At 43.8% G+C, this 22320-nt stretch overlaps 1 protein-coding gene across 1 annotated transcript in view; it reads right to left on the reverse strand.

Annotated features, from left to right (window-relative positions):
• The window catches only part of TMTC1 (transmembrane O-mannosyltransferase targeting cadherins 1), a 140273-nt gene that overhangs the window by 38773 nt on the left and 79180 nt on the right, over positions 1–22320 (reverse strand). Inside the window, exons 10-11 of the mRNA XM_059845880.1 lie at positions 10708–10872; positions 2432–2545 (exon numbers count right to left, since the gene is read on the reverse strand). Coding sequence (XP_059701863.1) covers positions 2432–2545; positions 10708–10872 — 279 coding nt within the window. The remainder of the gene's footprint in view (positions 1–2431; positions 2546–10707; positions 10873–22320) is intronic.

Below are 22320 nucleotides of genomic sequence, written 5' to 3' on the forward strand. Positions count from 1 at the left end.
GTATGCTCTGCCACAGTATCCATCTGAGGCTGCCTGTCCACACCCAGCAGCTTCTCCACTGCTTTAACACAGCCACCAAATGCAGGCACCAGCTAAGAGAGGCTGCAGGGCTCACACACAAACCCTGGCACTGCAGAAAGGGTCTGACCGTCTGAGGGGAAAGCACAGACATCACAGAATGTAATTCTCAACAGAAGAACAGAACAGTGCACTTTTAACTTACACTGTTCTGTTGCTCATTACACCGACCTCAGATAATTTCCCTGTGTCAGAGGGGGGAAGAAGGAGTAAATATAAGGAAAATGTAAGTGCAGAGATACACTGTGACAGGAAAAGTAGTGCAGCTTCCCAGTGATGGAGACTTCCAACTCCTGGCCTGCGCTTTTGGGTCAAAAAGAGAATGTGCAAGGTGAGTTTCACTTTTCCAAACTGCCAGCTAATGCTGAAATTACTGAAGCAAGTTGAGTGGTAGCACCAGTGAGACACCAAGCACCTAGAGAAGTGCAGGGGCTCTGTGGGGCTCCCAGCCCCAACAAGGCTTCAGATGCTCTATAAACACCATCACCATGAACAGTGCCCTGTAATACAGTGGAGAAAATGTTTGCAATCAGTTCTCAAAACAGACTCTTTCATAATTGAAATACTGCAGAGCAGAAAACAGCATTATAGTTACAATAAATGGGTGCTGCTGAGTTAGAGAAGATCTTTTGTCTGCAAATCCCATTTACACAAGCAGAGGCAATGGTGGTAGGAGCAGTTCCGTTACTCTGTGCACTCCACCACAGGGCTTGGGTAATTTTTGTCAGTCCCTTTTCTTTTTAACTTGCAATGGGCTTTACCAGTAACTTGGAAGAAGTTCAGAGACTAGATACAGGAATACCTGGAGGACTCCAAAACCTTGTGATGCTGAAAAAACCAGCACCTATCAAGCAGCAGGTTAAGGGAGGAGTTCATCACTCTACAGAAAACAGAATTTTGGTAAAGGAATCTTCAGTGTGGCATTGAAAGGTGTAAACAAATTCAATGACTGGAAGCTGGTGTCAAACAAATCAGTCTAAAAATAAGGGAGGACATTTTCAACAGCCAATGTAATTAACCTTCAGTACCATTTACTGGTGGTTGCGCTGGATTTTCCATTGCTGGAAACTTTAAAAAAATAGAAGGCTTTTCTAAATGACTTCCTAAATGCCCAGCATGGCAAAACAGAACAGGATGTTGCTCAAAAAAGCTGAAAATCACCTTCACCCAGGTTCAGTCCCTCCTCAGTGACAATGAACTCCTGTCCTCACAGGTCAGCCTGGGTGGGCTAGGAGCCCTTGGAGAGCTTTTATCATAACCCTGTCAGCTGGCCAAGAGACAAAACATACATGTAATTTCTGGAGTTTTCTGTCACATCACATGTCAGGAAAGAACATTTCTTCCACCTCCTGGCATGCCCTATGGAGCTGAGCTCTGCCCTTGCTGTCCATCAGAGCCACTCTTCATCTTGCCTGTCCTTCCCAAACATGCTTCTATTCCTGAAAACACTATCTGTGCACTCCATGCTTGCCTTCCCTTGCCACCATGCCATCCCCCCAGCCCTTTTCCTTGCATTCACTCCCCAGAGGGGCTTGTCCGTTCTCCCAGGTCCCAAGAACCAGAGGGGAGAGGTTTGGGGATCTGGGGCGAGCTGCTTGATGCACTGAGCACTGCCTGGGGAGCAGCTGAGCTGCATGAATGGGAGTGGGAGGAGGAGGAAGGGGAGGGAAGCTGCCCACAGGGAGTGACCCCCTCTGTGGGTAAAGGGAGGGTCCTCCACAGGTACCACAGGACGTGTCCCAAATTACAACCCAGCCCTGGGCCCTGATTTACCATTCATCTACAAGCAAGGCAATTCATCCTGCTGCCTCAGCCTCCCCCTGAGCAGAACCTCAGCAATGATATCTGCCCAGTTACTGCACAGGAGCATTTTCAGGATCAATTAGTTTAGCATTCATGCAAAGCTCTGTGGACAGAAGCCTCAACACAAGTAGTAAGTACCATTATTGTTACTGCACTTCAGATGGCTACTGCACTGACATTTTCCAGGCATGCACCATTAACAATTTACAAAGATAAATGGGCCAGGAACCTGAAAATGCATTTAGGACAACTACCTCCTGCTTACCAGCATACATTCAGCTGTGTAAATGACACCTCATCGCTCAACGTGTAGCTATGGTAACATTTCTATCTCATGTACTGAAGTGCACACACACACACGTGGAGCTGGAGGGAAGCCAGGCTACCTCATTTCATGGCACACAAACACCGAGCCAGGGAACTTTCCCAGGCTTCCAAAGCCAAGCTGCTCCCCAGGAGCCAGGGATGAGGAGCAGCCAACTCGCCCCATGCCTGCCAGGAAGGAGAAGGGTTAACAGCAGCAGCCCCCCCAGGCCCCTGAGGGACTTACTTGAGAGCAGTTTTGTAGTGGTAGATTGCTTCAACACTACGGCCCTGGTCTTTCAGAAAATTGGCATAGTTGTAGTGCACCTTGGCGTTGTGGGGCAGGGTTTTCACTCCTGAGCTGTGAAGAGGAACAGAAGCAGGACACCATGAGCAGCCAGGTTACCCCACCCTCCCCTGGGTCCACCTTCTTCTCACAGTCCCTCCCTTCTCCTGAAAAACTTGCTGGCAATCCGAACACCTCATCAACTCCTGTGCATTTGTACCAGCACAGCTCATGTTTTAACTCCCAGCTTGTCCCCTGTGCCAAGTGCCCCAGGCAGACATAAATGTGTGGCAGCAATTCAACTCATCCTGGTCGCTGTCACTGCAGGCACTTCCAGCAGCAACACTGCAACGCTCCCTGTGGCCAGAGGCTGCTGTATTCTAAAATCTGAATTACTGAACCGAAAGACCAAAACCTAAAGGGTTAATATTTAGAGGTAAAACATGTAGTGCTTTCTAAAAACAGGGTCCCTGCCTAAACCTGCATGTCATGAAGCATCTTACAAAAATCTTGATTTAAACCTGGCACTGCAGATACCAGAAAGAGGGTATCTTTTCCATGTTCATCAGCCACTAGATGGAATGCATGGCATACTCCAAGTACCAGCACATGTGTACTGCTAAAGGCTGAACAGAGTGTGCCCAGGAGGTGAGGGCTAATGGGGACTCTAACCCTTAGGTGGCAAAATAACACTCTGGCATTATAATACATGACTGAGGATATCTGGATACACAGCCACCCCATCCCTCCCCTCTGTCTCCCCTGCCACGTGTAGACTGAACTCAACACTTGGAATTAATAATGAGGGCACAAAGACAAAAGCAAGCATATGCTTATTCACTTAATTGAGAGCACAGAAAGCAAGGTACACCTTACACAGCCAGAGGAAATGCTGTTTCAAGGTTAAACAGAGAAAGAAATCACAGGAGCACGTACACTGTGGAAACATTTGCCCTGCAAGAATCCAGAGAAGCCAGTGCTCCGTTTAATGGGGGAATCCTTTCCAGCACATAAACAGGGGCTCTCTGAGGTAACAGGAAATAAGGATGGATGAATCTGTTCATGTAAAAGCAGACAAAGTGTTCTTTCTTGCTCACAAGCAGATTCCTGACAGCTGCTCTCTTTTCTACTCCCAGCATCTCCAACCCTTCTACCTCAGGTAGGAAAAGCAAGGACTAGAAAACTCCCAAAAGTTGCTGCTTTGCCTTGTCTGCCTCTCCTGTTTAACTTTGGTTAGCATGGAAGTTAATTGTAATGCGACAGGGTCACAGGCAGCCCCTGCTGTGGGGTGCACACCCTTTTCAAGGGAAAAATGCTCCCAGAGCTGGAGAAACCCTTTGAGGGGGATTTCACTGCAGAACAGCACTGAGGAATTGCTGTGGCAATTATGGTATTCTTTTGGTTATCTGCAGCCAGTGGCATCCAGCATCACTAACATCACTAACACCTACTTGTGAGAGCTTCCAAAGCTTCACCCACAACTGCCTTGCAGAGTTCAGCTCAACACAGCCACGGTTTGCCTTCTAAAATTAAAAGTACACCTTGCATTTGGCTTCCTAATCATCAGGAATTTCCAAATTACTTACTGGGAGCACTACAGGAATAAGACATTTTGTGACTAATCGCTGAATTAAATCAGTTAATTGATGCTATTCTTAAGAGAATGATTTTCTATATTAGTTTTCACAAAGATATACTGCACCAGCAGCAAGTAATGTGTGACTGCTATGGCTGTGTTAATTTCCATTGGCCTTGGGAGCTATTAACTACACACTTAGAACCTCTGGGCATTACTGGAATATTAATTCTTATACAGAGAGGGTTTCATTACATCAGCATCAGTGTTACAGGCAGAGACATGGCACTTGAAACTGCTGCTCTCTGAGAGCTACGTGCAAGGAGCTGCTCTGCCTACAGCCTCTGCAGAAACAGAGCAGACTGAGCTAACAGTGAGGAGTACATTACACATGCACCAGCACTTCAGTTCTAATGAGATACAGTTTTAACAGCAAGAGACATACGTTTAAGTATTTTAATTCTGGACTGTTTTCCTTTAAGTAGAATTTATCACTAATTCCGCTGGTCCTATTTATTAGAACATCACTAATAAAGCTTTTTGCATCTGTGTGCTTCTGCTGGTGGCAGGGGTGACAGAGGAAAGCCAGAAATGGGTTTGGGTTCTTAAGATGCTCTCTTCTGCATCACACTGACCTATTTATTCTCCTCACACGGGTAGGAAGGGGGAATGTTTAATTTTGCAAATGCACGTAGCAATGACTGAAGCTGCTTGGAGCCTCTGCACTGGGGGAGGCAGCAAACATGGCACTGGAACCAGTGGGGAATTTTCAGGAGAGTTTAGGAGTTAACACTCCTGCCAACTGGTTCCTGACCAGTCAAGAACGCTGTTTGCTCATTGACAGAGGAAACAATGATGTCCACAGAGAAAGCCAAGAAGGAAAGGGTGGAGTATAAATAACAAAGCAGAACACAATGTTTTTCCATTTCTGCTTCCCACAAGCTCTCAGTCTCTCACAATTTCAATATAATTTTCCAGTGTGCTTTTCCAAACTCTCCTGTTTCCCTGTTCCCCAGCCTGTCACACACATGCCCTTCTGAAAACCTACAGCACCGATCTGGCCCCAGCCAGAAACAAGCCCACTGACACTGGACGTCACTTCTCCAGAGGATTTCCTTCCCTTCTGATTTCTACGACAGCAGTAAGCAACAGAAATGGAAAATAAACAATAGGCAAACCTTTTTACGTAACACTTCCTCCCCAGGGAAAAACAAAAAGCCTATTAGCCATAAATCAGGGAAATTAAATGCCACTGGTATTTTCCAACCTCAAATACCAGCATCATCCAAATTCCACTTCAGTTGGAAAAAAGCCCTGTGATCCCCTCTCTTGTTTTCCTAAGTGTGTGTTCTGCTCTGCAAGGTGACTGGGTGCAGGGCTGAGGCTTCATTGATTTTCTGTGATATCCATATGAAAAGTGCTCAGTTTAGAAGAACATGAGACCACTCCTGCCTCAGCAGGAACCCCAGGAAATCGATGGTGTCTCCTCTGCTTTGGGAATCATTATCATCAACAAAGATTCTCTACAAATTATTCTCTGGATGACACAAACAACCACATTCCTTAGCCTCCTACCCTTGTACTGATTTCACAGATGTCTGTGTTGGGCCATGTTAAACTATCCTATAGAAGATGCCCAAAATGCAACAGGACTTGCTCTTTTCAGCTCAGCCAGCTTTCAGAATTAACAAAGTAACACAGCAGTAAATGCCACTTTGGGGCTGGAGCAGTTTTTGCAAATTCCTGAAGTCGGCAGACCTGGCTTGGGAAGGAGAGCGGCTGACTAAGAAAGCATCATTTTTGTACAGTTCCTTTGCTGGTTACAACTGGGTTTCCAGGACTGTCACAAACATGGGCAGCGCCTGCGGACGCTTTCCAGGAGCAACAGGAAACATGGCAGCTTGACAAGCCTGGAAAGGTCAGTACAGAGGATGCAGAGATCAGCCCACAGCTCTCCCCTCCCTCTCCCTGGCTTTGGACATTAACACTGACCACAGTTTGAGTCTGACCTTCTGGCCTGTGCATTCACTCTAGAGGGCAGTTCCTTAAATAATTAACAAGTGAGACCTCCCTGATCACCTGCCAACAAAGTAAGACAAACTGCTTGGGGCTTCTAGAGATGTCTTGGAATAATATGCCTCAAGTATCTCTCTATGTATTTGGCCACTTCTGATACTTGTGGTTTATTTGCTGCTCATTCAGTCCTTGCACACGTGCTTGTGCATACATGTGGGGATGCATCATTTCCTCAGACAGCAGCAGCCGCCCCCACACTGCTGCTTTCAGCCAGCACCCAGCAAGATTTCTGCACCCACAAAACTTGGTCCCTGGGCTGAAGACTGAGTGGCCACAGTGGTCCAGAGATGGAAACAACGTGACACAATGTCAAAATGGTGTCAGTTTTAAGAAAGGGATGGAATGGGGTACAAGCACAAAGCTAGGAACACACGGAGTACACAAACATCTCCTGGACCAGCATAGAAAAAGCATATTTAATAGAACAGGCCTGTTAAAGCCAAGGGAATCAAGACAGATCAATCCTGCAGAAACAAGCAAACAGAGGCACAAAAAGTAGAGGTGAAAGGAAAAAAAAAAACTGAGAGGAGGGAAGAAGTAGTAATTAATTAAAGCAGCAACTGGAGAAAGAAGAATGAGGAACTACGATTGTGAGTAAAGATTCTCCCAGCACACACTTCTTAAAAAAAATTCAACACACAGAGAATACCAAGTAGGTTGATAATGTCTCCTTTCCCACATCTGTAGATTTGCTCTGTATCCTCCTCCTGTTCTGGCCATTAAAATTTATTGTTGTTTCACATACCTCCATCCACTTCTCCCTCCTCTCCTCATCAGCCTCCTCCTTCTTCCCCACAGGGGAGATCTCTCACTCCTGGAATGACATTATCTTCTTGCTATACTATTCTTCTTTTGCATTTCCTTCCCATCAACAAGGAGGGTCTTACCACATTACAGACTTGTGAGAGATGTGTAACACCTATCAAAGAAGATCTTAAAAGGACAACAAAAAGACCAATAAGGGTAAACAGCACAGTGAAGACAGCTATGAGAAATGAATACCACTCTTTAAAAAGGAACAGCTACAGAAGGAAAAAGGAAAAGGGCATAAACGTCAGCCAGTTAAACATAAACCATAATTAGGCAGACCAAAAGAGATTTAAAGAAAAACTTGCTAAAGCTATCAAAGCTAATAATGGAATACATCAGATAGAGGAAACCTGCCAAAGATCCCCTAAGGCAAATAGATGATGGAGGTCTAAAAGTAGTGCTTAAAGAAGAAAAGACCACAGCAGAAAAGCTAAATGGATTCTCTGCACCAGTGCTGCTACAGGGAAACTGAAGGAGCTGCCAGATAGGAGCCTCTCCTCACAGGGCAAGACCCAAGCACTGTCTCTGACTGAAGTGGCAGTAAAAGAGGCTTTAAAACAAATCAACACCCAGAACAGTTATGAATCCATTGGGCCTGGTAGAATGCATCCAGAGGAAATCAAACAGGCAGCTATTAGCTGTGGTAGGTAGCCTGTAATTTAAATGAGACGGGCACTAGGGGAATGGAAGCTGATGAACATGACTTCATTTGGCTCCAGGGAAGGGATCTTGAGGGGGAAACAGACCAGAAAGTGTGATTTTCACTTCAGGTAATGTGGGGAAAACCATAATAAATCGTAATTCTAGCACATTTCTTGATAACTACAGTCCAACAAATAATTAGCCTTGCACACTGCAGAAAAAGTTATTTGGGAAGCTCTATTGGTGTTTTATAGACTCAACAGGTATGTACATGGTATTAAAACTATGGAAAGCCTTTATAAATATCTAAACATAGCCCAGTCAAAATCACATACGCCAAAGTTGAGCGCCTAAATGCTCAAAAGGGGTTTTTTTAATATTAAATCCCTCACTAAAGACTTCCAATTTCTTCAAGGCATCATGGAGTACGAGGGGAAGATCCTCTCATGAATCAATACTGAGCTGAAAGGCAGCAAGCAAAGAGCATGACTGTGTGAACAGTTTTTACAGCTAGAGAAGAGCACAAGCAGAGTTCCAGGAGACATGCAATGGCACCCGAGCTACTTCAGGTGCTCACAAAGGATCTTGAAAGGGGAGCAAACAGGAGGGGACACGTTTGCTGATGACACCAATGCGAATCATACTGCAGGAATTAACTACACCTTGTTGCAGAAGGATCTCACAGTGTTTCAATACTGGGGAAAAAGATGGCACAAGAAACGAAGCATTGGTACAGACACAAGCATCAGAGAGTGTGTACACACACCCTCTAAATCTGCACACAGATTGATGGCTAAAAACCTGGTGTTTCCAGTCACAGTAGGTGTCATGGAATTTGCATTGAAAGTGCTGTGAAATTATCAGTCACTGCTTAGGAGAGGTCATAAAAGGCGAGCAGAGTATTATGAACCAGTAGAAGAAGAGAACAAAAACCAGAAAACAGTCCTATGTTACTGTGCTGCAAAGGTGGTTCTGGCCCCTTTCTCAAAAGGATGGATTAGAGTATGAAAGTATCCAGAGAAGACTGACAAGAGGAATCAAAAATGCAGAACAGTTTCCATGTGAGGGGAGTAAAGACAGCTGACTTCAGCATGGAAAGGAGGCAGCCTTAGGTGAGGGCATGGGGCTTTGAGGCATGGAAGTGCCTTTATCTAAGTGACAAGCTGATGGCTACTCACAACTCATTCAGCACACCAGAACTAGGGGACACCAAACCAGATAATCGGGCAGAAGGCTCACAGCACACAGAGGGAAATCTTAGTGTGCACACTCTGTAATTTAACGGCAGAGCCCAGCGCACAGGATGCTGTAGAAGCCAAAACTATAAATAGATTTGAAAAAGCAGTCAGAGACATTATGGAAGAAAAGTCCATCAGTGGCTGTTAAGAGCAAAAATAGCAAGTAACTCCTGACTCAGGAAGTCTTTAAACTGCAGATTACTGCAAGCTGGGAAAGAACTGGAGAGAAGCATTATTGTTGCTGGCCCCGTTCTTACAGTCCTTTTTTCAGCAGCTGCTACTGATTGCTCCCAGGGGCAGGCCAAAATACGAGGTGACCCAGCAGGAATTTAAGAGCACTGCCATCCCCTCCATAGCCTGGGGCAGACCTCTCTCCTGGTACTGTCCCCAAAAGTCCTGAGCTGAAGAGGAAACAGCTCAAGCTAAGGCGCTGAGCCCTGAGTACTGCCCTGGGCTACCCCAAGTCCCTCCCTGGAGGTAAAGGTGTGCTAGCTCCAGCGCAGAGCTGCACTGCAGCAGTGGCATGACCTTGGAACTGGCAGTAAACAGTCACCCTGCTTTGAATGGAGGCTGGAAGGACAAAATTCCATTTGTACCCAATTAAGCAGACATAACCTCATCCCTCTCTTCTGCCACAGACCTCATAGCACTCCATATTGTCCCTAGAATGCTCCTTAGTAGAAGGAAATGTCCTCCTGTCACCCGCTACAGTTTGACACCATCATTCTCAAACCTGGGTGACCACAGCTGTTCCCAGCACAACACCATATGATGCCTGCAAGCCTGCAAATGGAATTGTCAGATTCCCACCTCCCCTTCAGTAAGAGAGTGGTCCAACCTGGAAACCCTCCTGCTTTCCTCCAAGTGGCCAGGTTTGGACTGGAGGTGTGTCCCACGGGGATTGCTGTGTGAGTCCAGGCCAGTCACCCCTGCTTGAACAGCAACCACTGTTTGAGGGAGCCAGCAGGGAGCTGAGATTGGCTCAGTGGGTCAGAGTGTGCAGTTCATAGTGCCCAGGTTGTGAGTCTGATCCCATCCCTCTAAGGGCCATTCACTTAAGAGCTGGGCTCAATGGTCCTTGTGGGTCCCTTCCAACTCAGAATATTCCATGAATCATGCCGAGGGGAGAAACCCCAACTCCAGATTTTTTAAAAAACAGCCCCACTACTTCAGTAGTGTTTGCTGAAGACCAAAGGGTACACATAAAATAAAAAAAAAAATCATACTTTCAGTGCTGCATAAATTAAACTTTGCTCTGGCCAATAAGTTAGGAAATAAAGCTCAACCTGTGTGCAGATCACCTGCGTTTCTGCAATTACTTCACAATTAGACAACTGCTGAAAGCAGCTGGAGGCCAATGCAATACATTTTCTAGCAAAACACAAAATGAAACAGTCTGTTTCAATGCAAGAAAATACATAAATGAGGCTGTTAACAGAGCTGTTTGGAAAAGAGTAATCAAATAAAATGAAATATGGTACATTAAGTTTGGCACTTTGTGGCATTTTATTTTTGTCATTAGAACATTGCTAAAGAAATTTCAGTATATTCAGCAGCGTTACTATGGCATTCTGGAGTGCTGCAAAAAACTTTTGCTATGTCTTTAGAAACTAAAGCGCAACGCTATCAATAAATCTACAGAATCAAAGTTATTTAAAACCAGCATGTCTTAAAAATGTGATTGTCAGAACCAAAGTTTGTCCATCAGCACGTAAACTGCTGACACCAGTTTTTGCACAGTTATCACACCACAGAAAGTGCTATTTTACGATAATAAAAATGTTAATTAGATCAATGCATCAATAGCACAACTTTTTCTAAAGAAAACTATTCCATGCAACAAACCTACTTTAAATAATATAAAAATGCAAGGATTCTCCTGTGGCCACTCCTACCTGAAAAGGGATTCTCGTGACAGCCAGATTTCATTCTGTTTCACGGTCTTCCAGGAGAAGAGCAGCAGCAGCAAAGCAAAGAGGGTTGGAACAGTATTTCTCCATTTATTTAGCCACGTAGACAGCTTTTTTAGACCATGGACAAAAAGGATGCAGTACCCCATACTGTGGGGAAAAAAAAAAAAGGAAAGGCAAAATGCACCTAAAGTTATATTTCAAGTGTCTGGTTTATATGCAAGACCATCCACTATTGCATTTATTACACAATTACAGGGGATTTTTGGACTAATGATATTTTCTGGGCTAACAAACTTCAATTCAACAGCAGTTTTCCTCAAGTCACTACACAATTTCCAAATTAATCTAAATGATAGACCCGGATGCCAAAAGTACAGTCACATACATAATATAACCCAGCATAATGGTAGCTTACACTAGCCACAGAAGGCAGCTGCTTTTCTGAACAGCAAGCTAGGAAAGCACCATGTAATAACAGTAATACTGAGCACTACTGGAGCAGTGTGGAAATGACAGGCATTTTAACAGGGGGAAGTCTCCAAACAATCCCAGTGGTGGCTGCTATTAATTCCAGTTTACAAATTGTGAAGCTGGGGCAGGAGAGCAAGAGCTGTAGTCAATGCTGCTGCAGGAGCAGGTGACAGAGACCACCAAAAGGCAGAAGTGCCTCTCTGGGTCTTGCACTTTTACATCAAGGCCAGCCCAGAAGATCTGAGATGTGCTGGCAGATCTTCCTTGCTGCCCTCCCATGAACTGACACACAGTCATCTCCAGCCCCCAGCACTTCCATGGCTCTCCATGCATAAGTACTGTGGCATTTTCACAAGCCAAATTTGGACTGAAGTCTTACTCCTGAATAAATTTACATCAATTCAGTAATTATTTACCTTGATTCAAGGGTTATGTTAATTCCTCCAATGTCCCTCTGAGTTGGAAATTCCGTGCTTTTGCTTGCTGTACTTTGTAATTGCTAATTCTACTTGTAATTTTTCACAAGGAATTTAATTTCTATTGCTCAACAAATTTCATTAGCTTATCTAGAACTCTTCAGGTTTCTCAGCAGCTGATTTAGTGTTAGACTTAAAGCCTATCTTAGTCCAGACAGCTCTCCCTGATGAAATAAGGGAGCAGAAGGCTCTCAAATTACACTTGTGGACAATCACTAAACAGGGACAAAAGCCCTTCCCAAACACTGGCACCCCTTGAACCCCAGCTGAATCCACATTTAAAAGCAGGCAGGCTGGAGGTAGAGAGATCATTGCAGCTGCCCACACTCTGGCCAGACCTTTACGGGCTTTCCTGGTCTGTACAGAGATGTTGGAGCAACTTCCCGGTGAGAATGCTACGAGGTAAGAAAAACTAGGAACAAAATTCCCCTGTCAGAGGTGACCTTGCAGGCAAGCATGCAATATGGTGAAAGTCAAGAGATCAGAAAAAGGAAAATTATCCATATTTGAGGAGCTCTGTGTGTGTTTCTTGGCATGGTTTCTCTGCCCTCCTGGAGAGCTGGAAACATTGCTATCGCTTAGGCTTCCAAAGGATGGAGAAGGACAAGAATTCTTCCTGTCATTGAGGAAAAACCTGCCTTTGTTGCATGTACTGATTTGCACCACTGCATTGCCTCTGGCACAGTACAGGTGCCTTACAGAACACTGAGAGAAGTACAGACATATGGGGCAAACCCAGAGACAACATCAGATCTGCTGATCATTCAGAACTCCTTCACTGCTGTTTTTGAGTTCTCCCATTCTTCAGAAGTGGTTACCTGATATTTATGTCAATTATGCTTGCATTTTGCTGTAACATATTTCTTGTTGTACTTGTGCTGTTTTTTCATTAACTCTTTTGGACATATTTATTGCACCTACTACAACCAACATTTAGAACTATAGAGAGGTTGATGCCAAACAATCCAGCCTTTATAGTTATTGAACCCTACTTTAAAACCTCTGAAAAGCTAATCTCAGTAATAATCCCTCCCTTTCCAACAAGAAATGCCTCAAAAGCCTGCAGAGGGTTTTCACTCTGCTATTTTGCCTTTCCTCAATTTTGTCCTTCCCTAGGAATTAATTATCTGAAATAAATATTATTTAATTGCTTTAGCACAAGGCATTTTCAAAGTAATTTCCATATTCCTTCACGTATTCAAGAACAGACTCTTCCTACAGAAACAAAAATGCAAAAGTCAATGTCTTGGTATTTATGTCAAATCCTGTCCCAGCTGTTGGGAATTTCTGCCTTAGCAGCAGTACTCGGTCTGAGGCACAGTCAGCATCACATTACACCTCCTCCACATCCCAGGATCTGCTCTAAACAAAAGAGAGTATCCACACCAATGCATTAAAGCATCTGTACAAAAAACATAATGATATTACTATTGTTTCCTAGTTCCTAGCTCCAAATCTGTCATACCTTACTTCACTTGTTTCACACTTTCTGTTCACAATTTCTGTGCTGGGACTGTTGTAGACCCAACAGTCCCAGCACAGAAATTACCTTTATCACAGTGACCATGACATTTTGAACCAGTGAAGCACCAAACTCGTGAAGATGGAGCTGCTGCAGCAGCAACCTGCCCTGACGGTCACTGGACCTGGAGAGCCACCCCCACCCCACCACAGGCTCATCCCCAGGTGCAAGTTCATCCCTCTTCCCTTGATCCCGACCTCACCAGGCTTCAGAGGAGCCCTTTGAAGCTGCTCTGACTTTTATCCAGCCAGCAGCAGCCCAAGCAGTTGTACCCTGGTGGAAAGAGCCCGTGCAGGTGAGGCTGCACTTGAATGATGAAGGCAACTTGCCAGGTAATGCCTCCTATGTGGTTAATTCTGCTGTGACCCTGCCACTGCCTACAAACACAGAGAACATTTCAAACAGATTTGCTTTCCTTCTCAGAGTGATGGGGGACTTGACTCCATATCAAATCTTACCACTGCCCCACCAGGAAATCAGGTTTTACTCACACACACAGGAGAAAAAAAAATAAAAAAGAAAATGTCTCAAAAGAACCTTTCATCAAAGACTTGTTTGCTGCTTGAAAAACTTACCCTTAAGTACTACATTCCAGACATCTGTGTAGCTAACTGCATATGTATTGAGGCTGCAGAGCTTTGGGTTTGGGGGTTGTTTGGTTTCTTAGTTACCTCTAGCATTTGCTAGGGAGGGAACCATTTCTCCTGAAGAGCTTTTCTCTCAGCCTTGCCACACAAGCACTTTTCTGAAATACTGTGTAGCAAAACCAAAACAATAGGAAACAAGCAAAATCCCCAAACCACTTTCCTAAATCCATTTTCCACATTTTCCACTGGATTATTGTAAAACTGCTAGGCTTTTTTTTTTTTGGCTTTGTAGGATAAGCAACTGCCTGCTACAGCAGCAAGAAGTCCATGCCACCTTGGTCCCTGGGGTCCTGAGAAACAGCCTACCAAGTTCACATGGTAGTAGATTTCATGTGGGCTCAAAATGAGCATGCATAACAGGAGAACCTGTAACGCCAGGAATGCCATGAGGCAGCAGAAAAGCTGGGCAAATGGACAAACAAGCCAATGGTTTCATGATTGCTCACGGTTTCAGACTCCTGCAGTATTAAAGTGGCACTTTAGGCATGTCCTAAATCACAGCAAGGGCTGAGGGGCAGGCAGCCCAGCAGGGAAACCCTCTGTGCTACTGCCATGTGATGCTGGCAGACTGCACACAGGGAGCTGGGTAATGGCACGTTTTTGTCTATCATTTCTGTGGTTTGTTAATATTGTTCCACCTGTAAGGAAGCAAAGTGATAGGAGGCACAAGCAGATGGGAATGCAGTGGCACATAGACCTTATTTCCCATGGTGCTCTGTATGTACTGCCCTATCAAAGCTAGAGCCAAAACAGCATATATTTAATATTTGCAAACACATACTGGGTAATTAGATTGCAAATTCAACCTTTCCTTTGGCCATTACAGCTCCTTTCCCAAGGCAAGGCTGTTCCTGATGCTTGCACACAGCTCTGCTCTCTGTGGATCAGGTTTCTCCCTTTTTAGTAAAAGTCAGGAATGGTTTCACTGCATTTGGCTCTTGTGGTGATGGCATTTTATCAAAGCCACATGTGCCACAGCCCTGGATTATCAGGATGCTCTGCTATAGCAATCTGCCTGCAGCAGAAACCATTCTACCTCCTTCAGAAATTGCTTGGAGACCTGCTGCTGTGGAAAACCCCTGAAGAGCAAGGCATGTTCTAGTCATGCTTTCTGCTGCATTTTCCAAGTTGTGGCTCTGCACAGTGCACAGTCAGAGCAGGCTGAGAACTGAAGTTCTGAGAGAACCAGCCTGGACACCAGCAGCTGCAGTTCCAGCCTCTTCCAACTCAGCCAGGTAGAGCTGTAAAAAGGAGTTTAAAAAGGGTGGGAGAAACTATGCAGAAAAGATGCTTTCCTCACACTTTTGAATGGTAATTTTGTGGATGTCAAATCTTGTGAGCTATCTACTTGGGGTTTTTTAAAAACTGATTTAATCTCAACTGCACAAATGTAAACTTGGAGTATATCCACTGATTTCATCAAAGCAGTTACTCCAGATTTCATAGCTCAGCCTAGATAAGAATCCAGATGCATCCATGCATACATATCAGTTTGGGAAAGAGTTGCCTATAAGCAGCCTGTGGAAGCATGGAAGAAACACTGCCATGTTCAGGGGCTGCTAATGCAACAAAAGGGATTATATCAAAAGTATACTGAGACCAGAAAATGCACTTGGCTTCAACATTTCACCCAGGAGGCTCCTTCTGGGCTGCAAAACTCCTTCTTGATTTCCAGCACTTATTTAAGATGACTCCCTTACCCTCCATAAAAATCAACCCTCACTTCCAAGCTGCTCTGAGGCAAGTTTAACCCTTGTGCTCTTGACTAAATGCACTCTGCTCTGCTGCTGCCCTTCAGAGAACAGCAAGCACAGCCCTCCAGAAAGGCTCTGTCTGCTGCCAGCTCCAAATGCTGAACACAAACATTCAGATTCTCTCATTATTATAGCTCCCCACAAGTTTCTAAGCCTCAGTACCTCACATATATGACCTGGCACAACACACTTCACATGCTCCTAGTCCCAGCTAGTCCAGCTCTGCAGCCTGAGCAGAGCAAAGGCACTGAGAGGAAGAGGCAAAGCCAGCTGAAATGCAGCTTGCAGGCAGGGCTGTTGCTGCAGGGGAAAAGACAGTTCATCCCTGGAAACTCATGGGCTCTGCTCACACTTCTCTAATGGAGAGTAATTGATTGCAAAAAGCACACTTGGCATGCCCTGGGGGCTGCTCCTGCCTCACTACAGCAGTCACATGTGGAAAGGAGTGCTGGCAAAAATGAGTGTAGCCACGATGGTTCTTTCTGCCCCAAAAAGCACTCTCAGGCACACAGCTCCAGTGATGAGCTGTGCTGGCAGAGTAGCAAAGAAGCTGCTGTACGAAAAATGTCAAGTTTTTCAAGGTTGAGGCTGTTCGGGCCAGAATGAATTCTGGCCTTTTTAAAAGAATGTTTCCATCTGGAAATAAAGTGCACTTGTATGTGCATGCTAGGTTGCACTTGGGTCATAAAACCATAGGAACATTAAGGCTGGAAAAGACCTTCAAGATCATCAAGCCCAATCTTAGACAAAAAAAGACGAAACAAACAAACAAACAAAAAATTTTTGGATCACCCAAAAGATCCAGAAACTCAGAAGCTGTGGCACTTCCTGCAAACTGGATCACCTGGATTGAAAGCACTGTGCTGGGTCAGTCTCAGACCTGGGGATGCAGATGGGTGCACATGTAGGGTTTTGAGTCCTCAAAATCCCCCAGCCATGAGAGCCCATGTGCTGATCTGGAATAACCACACTGCACTGGCCCAGGTTTTCCAGAAATTCAGAGAAGTTTACCTGGCACTGCCAAGTTTGCTGCTGGATTGAGATTTTGCCTCGCAGCTGCTACAAGGATAGCCTAAACCCAGCAAGTTACAGGCTAGAAAATGTAACAGAAGTGCAAGGATGGCCTAGGTCAGGTCTAGTTAAACTGCCACCATCAAGTGCTTTAGCAGGGTTTAGATCAGCACTATTTATCCCAAAAAGATGCTGGGATGGAGAAGATAACCAGTTTTATGGCAGATAAACCTTGATGTCCCAACTCTCAGATGGGTGTCCCCTTCCAAAGGGGCACTTCTAGGCTGCTCTCCCCAGCCATCCTTTTTGTTGTCCATCTCCTTTTGACTGTAAACTTCATCTTGTGTTGGAGAAGTCTTTTTGTTTCTAATATTTTTGTGCTGAATGTAGTTTGTTCACTACATTCAGCACACCTTGGGTTAACTATAACAAGGTATTTTTCACAGGATAATGTGAGTATCAAAGTACCAAAACTTGCTCAACCAGATGGTAGTAGAAGGGAAAAAATCTGTTTAACACTCATGTTTTGGACTAAATGTCCAAAGATAAGGAGGATGTGGGGGTGTGCCTCTGTGCCACAGAGTAAGCCAGCAGCATTCACTGGCGCTGAGTTTTGGCAACAATGGGAAAAGCATTGTTCAAACTGCCTCTCTCTCACTAAGGCTGACACGGAATTGATATACAATTTTCTTCATCACTAGAGGTTTTAAAAGACTTCAGGAAGACCATCAAGATACAATAAAAATCCCACTGGAAAAAAAAAATCTCTACAGCTCAGAAGTATCAGTGTGACAACCAAGAACCAGCAAGATACTTAACTTATTCTGAGCCTGCTGAATAAAATACCAAATTTTCACAGGAATTATGTAGGCTTTTCCTGGAATAAAGTCTGCAGGTCATAATACAAAGACGTAGCAAACTATAAACACTGGAAGAATATATCTAACTTGGAAAGGTACCTTATGAGTTAGTGCTAAGACTTTGTCACTGGCTCTAAATTAAAAGCTATGTAGGCCTGTATTAAAGCTACTTAGACATGATCAGCTAAGTAATCAAAATGATTTACCTATACTAGCAACATGATCCTCTAGGCAGAACGTGATGTAATTAGAGAAAATGCAGGAACTTTTCCTTATTAGAGAGAAAATATGGACTAGAAATTAATGATTTCACTAACCCTTGAATAGCTATTCAACATTTGGATGCATTTCCCCTTCCTTCCAAAAAGTCACGTGATAAACAAACCCCCTTCATTAGAGTGTTTGAGTCCAAGATTTCACATCCAACAGATTTCTACCTGAAATATTTACCAGTAATACAGAAACCTTCCAGGTTTCTCATTCTATATGAAATTTGGAAAGAAAACTATTTATAAATGAAAAATCTGATATAATTCCATGTGGATTCCACAGAAATTTCCCTACATATTATATACTTCAGTGGAGATGGGTCTGTATGCTACAGTTTTAATTTAAATACTGTCATAACTTCTGGAATTCCATAATAGGAAATAATTTCCCATACAGCTCTATCACAAGTCTCCAAAAACTCCAATAATATAAGAATATTATCTATTAAATTTCACAAGGCATCATCTTAAGGCCAATGTATTACCTTGTAAATAGGAATTACACTTTTAATCAGCATGCCCAAGTAGATTACTTCCACAAGATGACATTAACCTATTATTTTTCAAACCAGTATCTTTACCTATCTCTATTATTTTCAAGAGCAGAATAAATGCATTTGAAGGTTTTCCTTTAGGTTAATCTATCACAACAAAACCAGAAATCTTTCCACTATAGCCATTAGTGCCCATAACTCCACAAAAATACAGCTTTTTCCTGTACATGCCCAAAACACAACACATTTCTCAAAAGCATGTTTTAAATTTAGTTAAAATAACACAATAACAGCAGCCTAGACCAAACATGCCATGAGCTCATCTTTTTCAGCTTTGCAGAACCATTTCAGTTTTTATTCCTACATCTTTACTGCCTTTTGCCAAAATATATGGCACTGGCATCTCAGCATTTCTTGCCTGCATTAACAGAGGCTGGCTGCTTTGATTTCTCCTTGAAGGGTTTTAATAGGGACAGGGCAAGCCTCCAAAGGCAGGAGCTGAAGTTCGGACATGCATCTGCAAGGTAGCTGCTCACAGCATTCAGCCTTTAGAAAGGAGTTATCCCTCATTAACTAATGAGAATTCTCTGCCCCTTTTGAAGGGCAGAGTGCAGTTATTATCCCCGTTTCACAGATGGGGAAGCAGCACTGGGGTCATTTGCCCCAGCTGAAGTCCCAAGCACCTCGCCTCCAGCCACAAGCCATTTTTGAGTGCTGCTCAAACTGACACCCTGCAGGGGGACAGAGGCATCCCTCACAGCTGGGGCTGCACTCTGGCCTATTGCCATCACATAATGGTCTCCCATTTCACTCCCAGTGCCCTCAGGTCTGCACCTGAATTACAGGGAATATAATCCAGTTCACTTCTTTTGAACTTTGGCTGCCCCGTGGCCCCCACAAGAACGGCAGCAACAGAGCAGGCAGTGAAATCATGTCTGTTTCAAGTAAATGGAACAGGTGTAATTTGGATTCCATATACAAATCCCAAATGACTTGTGGACTTAACGTGAAAACTGGCAAAATGCTTAATTGTGTCATTGAATTGAGATCAGGGAGAAGATAAACTGGCTCCACGGAGCCAATGAGACTTTCACTGCTGACTTCACTGGGTCAGTGTTTGACTCCAAATAAAAAGAGAAGCTTCTGCTGTAAATCAGATGATCCTTTAGAGGATCTGATCTAATACTGAAGGAATTTGGAAAGGCAAACAGAAATTCAGCTCCTGGTGAACTTGTAGCTTCAAATGACAATAAAGAAAGGAGTGGCACAGGAAACTGAAACCCCACTGGTCTTTAGGAAAATGAAGATAATATGGAGTACATGACATGCTCCCAGGAGAGAAGCACCACTGAGTCCCATCCTCAAGTGGCTGCCTTGTAAGCACTGGGCACTTCTGCTCAGAAATTATCAGGTTCATAAAAGTTACAGATGATTCCACCACGTACCAGGTTCCTTTTTTTCCCCCCTCCAATTACATAAGTTACTAATGTTTGGGATTACACCAGCTGGAAAAAATGCTTTAGCACAAAGGATTAAAACATGGTATGTTTTATGCCTATGCAGAGGCAAAAATTCATATGGTCTCTGCTTTGCTACAGCATGAGGAAAACTTTACCATGATGTGTTAATTTCTTGAAAAATACAAGTGTGCTTTTTCCTGGGTGATGGCTTTCTTGCAGATTTTTAAGATAGATGGTGAAGCAAATGCCATCCTGTATACAGCAGTGATCTCATCTCCCAGTATTGTCAATTAGGGTTGCAACATCAACTCCTGATATAGTGAGGAGCTGGCAAAAAAACCTGACAGCAGCCTGTAATTGCCTGTGCTGGGAAAGAGTAACTGTGCACCCTGCAACCCACTCACTGCAGTATCCACCACGAACAAGTGGCCATAAAAGTGGGGCAGGCACCACTGGATTGCCTATTGCTTTCAGCAAATTGGAAATAACCCATGGAGTGATGTTTTGGTTGATTTGCTGGTTCATATGAGGCTCTGAAAACAGCTAAAGTTGTCCAGCTATGACACAACAGCTCAGGCAGGGGCCACCGCTATCAGGGTAGCACTGAAAGATGAGGCAAACACAGAAATTGCTCTGGTAGGAGAGGTCTGATCCCATGAGGTGAGGGCAAGCCCAGCTCTGTGGGAATGTCAGTAGAGCAGGCAGCTCCTGGACAGCCCAAGAGTTTGTACTGCTGCTCCTGTTCCTGCACACTAAAGGGCTACACAGAGGAAGAGCTGCTGCTCCTGCATGACTACAAATTGCTCAGGACTCAGAACAACTGCCTGCCCTCAGCCATCCTGCAGTTCCAAACAATTATACTGTCTGTGGGGTTCAGAGCAGATTTGCATTGACATTTTCAGGAGGGGAGAAAGCTGTAATTTAAGTCTTTCACTGACTCAGCTTTTTAAGTGATGCCACTCTGTAAAACTGGCATAGAGAGCTGTATCCTGTTCATCACTCCCTAAGTATTTTGCACCTTTTGCCCTCCTGAAAACAAGTTTTCTCATCTTACACACAAGAAAGAACAAAAACCAAACAAAATTAAAAGACAATAAATTGTTTTCCAATAGAGTTTTTCAACTTAAAGTAATACTATTATTAAAAATTCCTAATTTATACAAGTAAGTGTTTGTAACATTCAAATGAAAAATAAATACAAGAAATATTTTCTCCAAATACTTCTGTTTAGCTGAACACAATTAAAGAAAACATTCAACCATTCTGACATAGTTTGTATGCTTCTCCCCTGAGGCAGGGCTGCAGACAGAAGAGGAATTGTTCCAAATACCCATCAATCCCCAGAAGGCAAGGCCCAGCCATATAATTAGACACTGAACAAAAGGCTTATTTCTTTCTTCTTTCTATTTATAATATCTTTTACATAAATCCTTGGGTCCTTACTTAACTTTTATTGAAAAGAAAATGCTTGACATTTTCCCCAGGTACCTGCTGAGCACCACTGAATTAGGACTTCAGGTTGTGACACACATACTCCACTGTCCCATCTGTAAAAATGCAAGTGCCACATCCATAAATATCAATAAAAGGCTATTGCTTGAAACAGAGAGAGGAAAGTGCCTTCCAGCATAAGCCCAAAACCATAGATCACCAAATCCTCTGAATCTCTTTGAGGACTTTTGTCTAAATAAAACTGCATGGCAACCTCTGCCTTGCTCAGTTTTAGAGACTGAAGGGCAAAGGATAGGAAAACCCCTTTTCAAGATGTAACTTGAGAAAACTGCTACAGGCTGTTCTAAATAAAGAACACGAGCACTTCCTTAGCCATCCTTACTAAATTGCCATCCTCCCGAGGGAAAAAGCAAAACAAAACAGAATCACATTGTTTCTGTGTTGCCATAGTCATGAATGTTAGCAGATCTCCCCCTCACCACCTCTGCAATTTTGGACCTGGAGGATGCAAGAGATGCTCAGCTCTTTCCAGATCATTTGGCATGGGAGTCCCCACCTTTGCCATGCACTTCCAGGGTCTGCCTTCCCTTTTCATGCCAGCTACCTGCCAGCCTGGGCCAAGAGCAAAAACCAAATGTTGCAAAGCAGGACAGGAGTGATCTGAGCCAAATGTGAGATCCAGGGACTCTGACACAGACTTACTCCAGATTTAATCCTTCTACCTCAGTCTAATTGAAAAAAAGAAAAAGCAGCAACTATCAATCACCTACTTTGTAGGTCATATATTTGCAAAGCCCTCAGGGAGATGAAAAGCATTATACAAACTATATGCACACATGTTAACGCTGATTAATTTTCTCTGTGCAAACATACCCTTTTTTCTTCTTCATTGCCCCTCCTCTCATTATAATCAGCAGCCTCATCTGGAGGAGGATGAGGAACTGCTGACAGCTGAAGTATTTTCTGCAGTTGTTCTTTTGAGATTCAGATACACAACCACTCAACAGCCCTGTGTTCAGCTGACTGTTTCCTTAATAGCTTTGCTCTTTCATGTGTTTCCTCATTTTCTGTTACATGAATTTAAAGCAATCTGATTTCCAAGTTAATTTGAAATGATGCAGGATCCATTAGTTGAGGGTATCATTTGCAAAATAACTCTGAGAGAAAACTTTCACTCAC

The sequence above is a fragment of the Haemorhous mexicanus genome, chromosome 5 (genome assembly GCF_027477595.1).
Source record: "Haemorhous mexicanus isolate bHaeMex1 chromosome 5, bHaeMex1.pri, whole genome shotgun sequence".
Taxonomy (NCBI): domain Eukaryota; kingdom Metazoa; phylum Chordata; class Aves; order Passeriformes; family Fringillidae; genus Haemorhous; species Haemorhous mexicanus.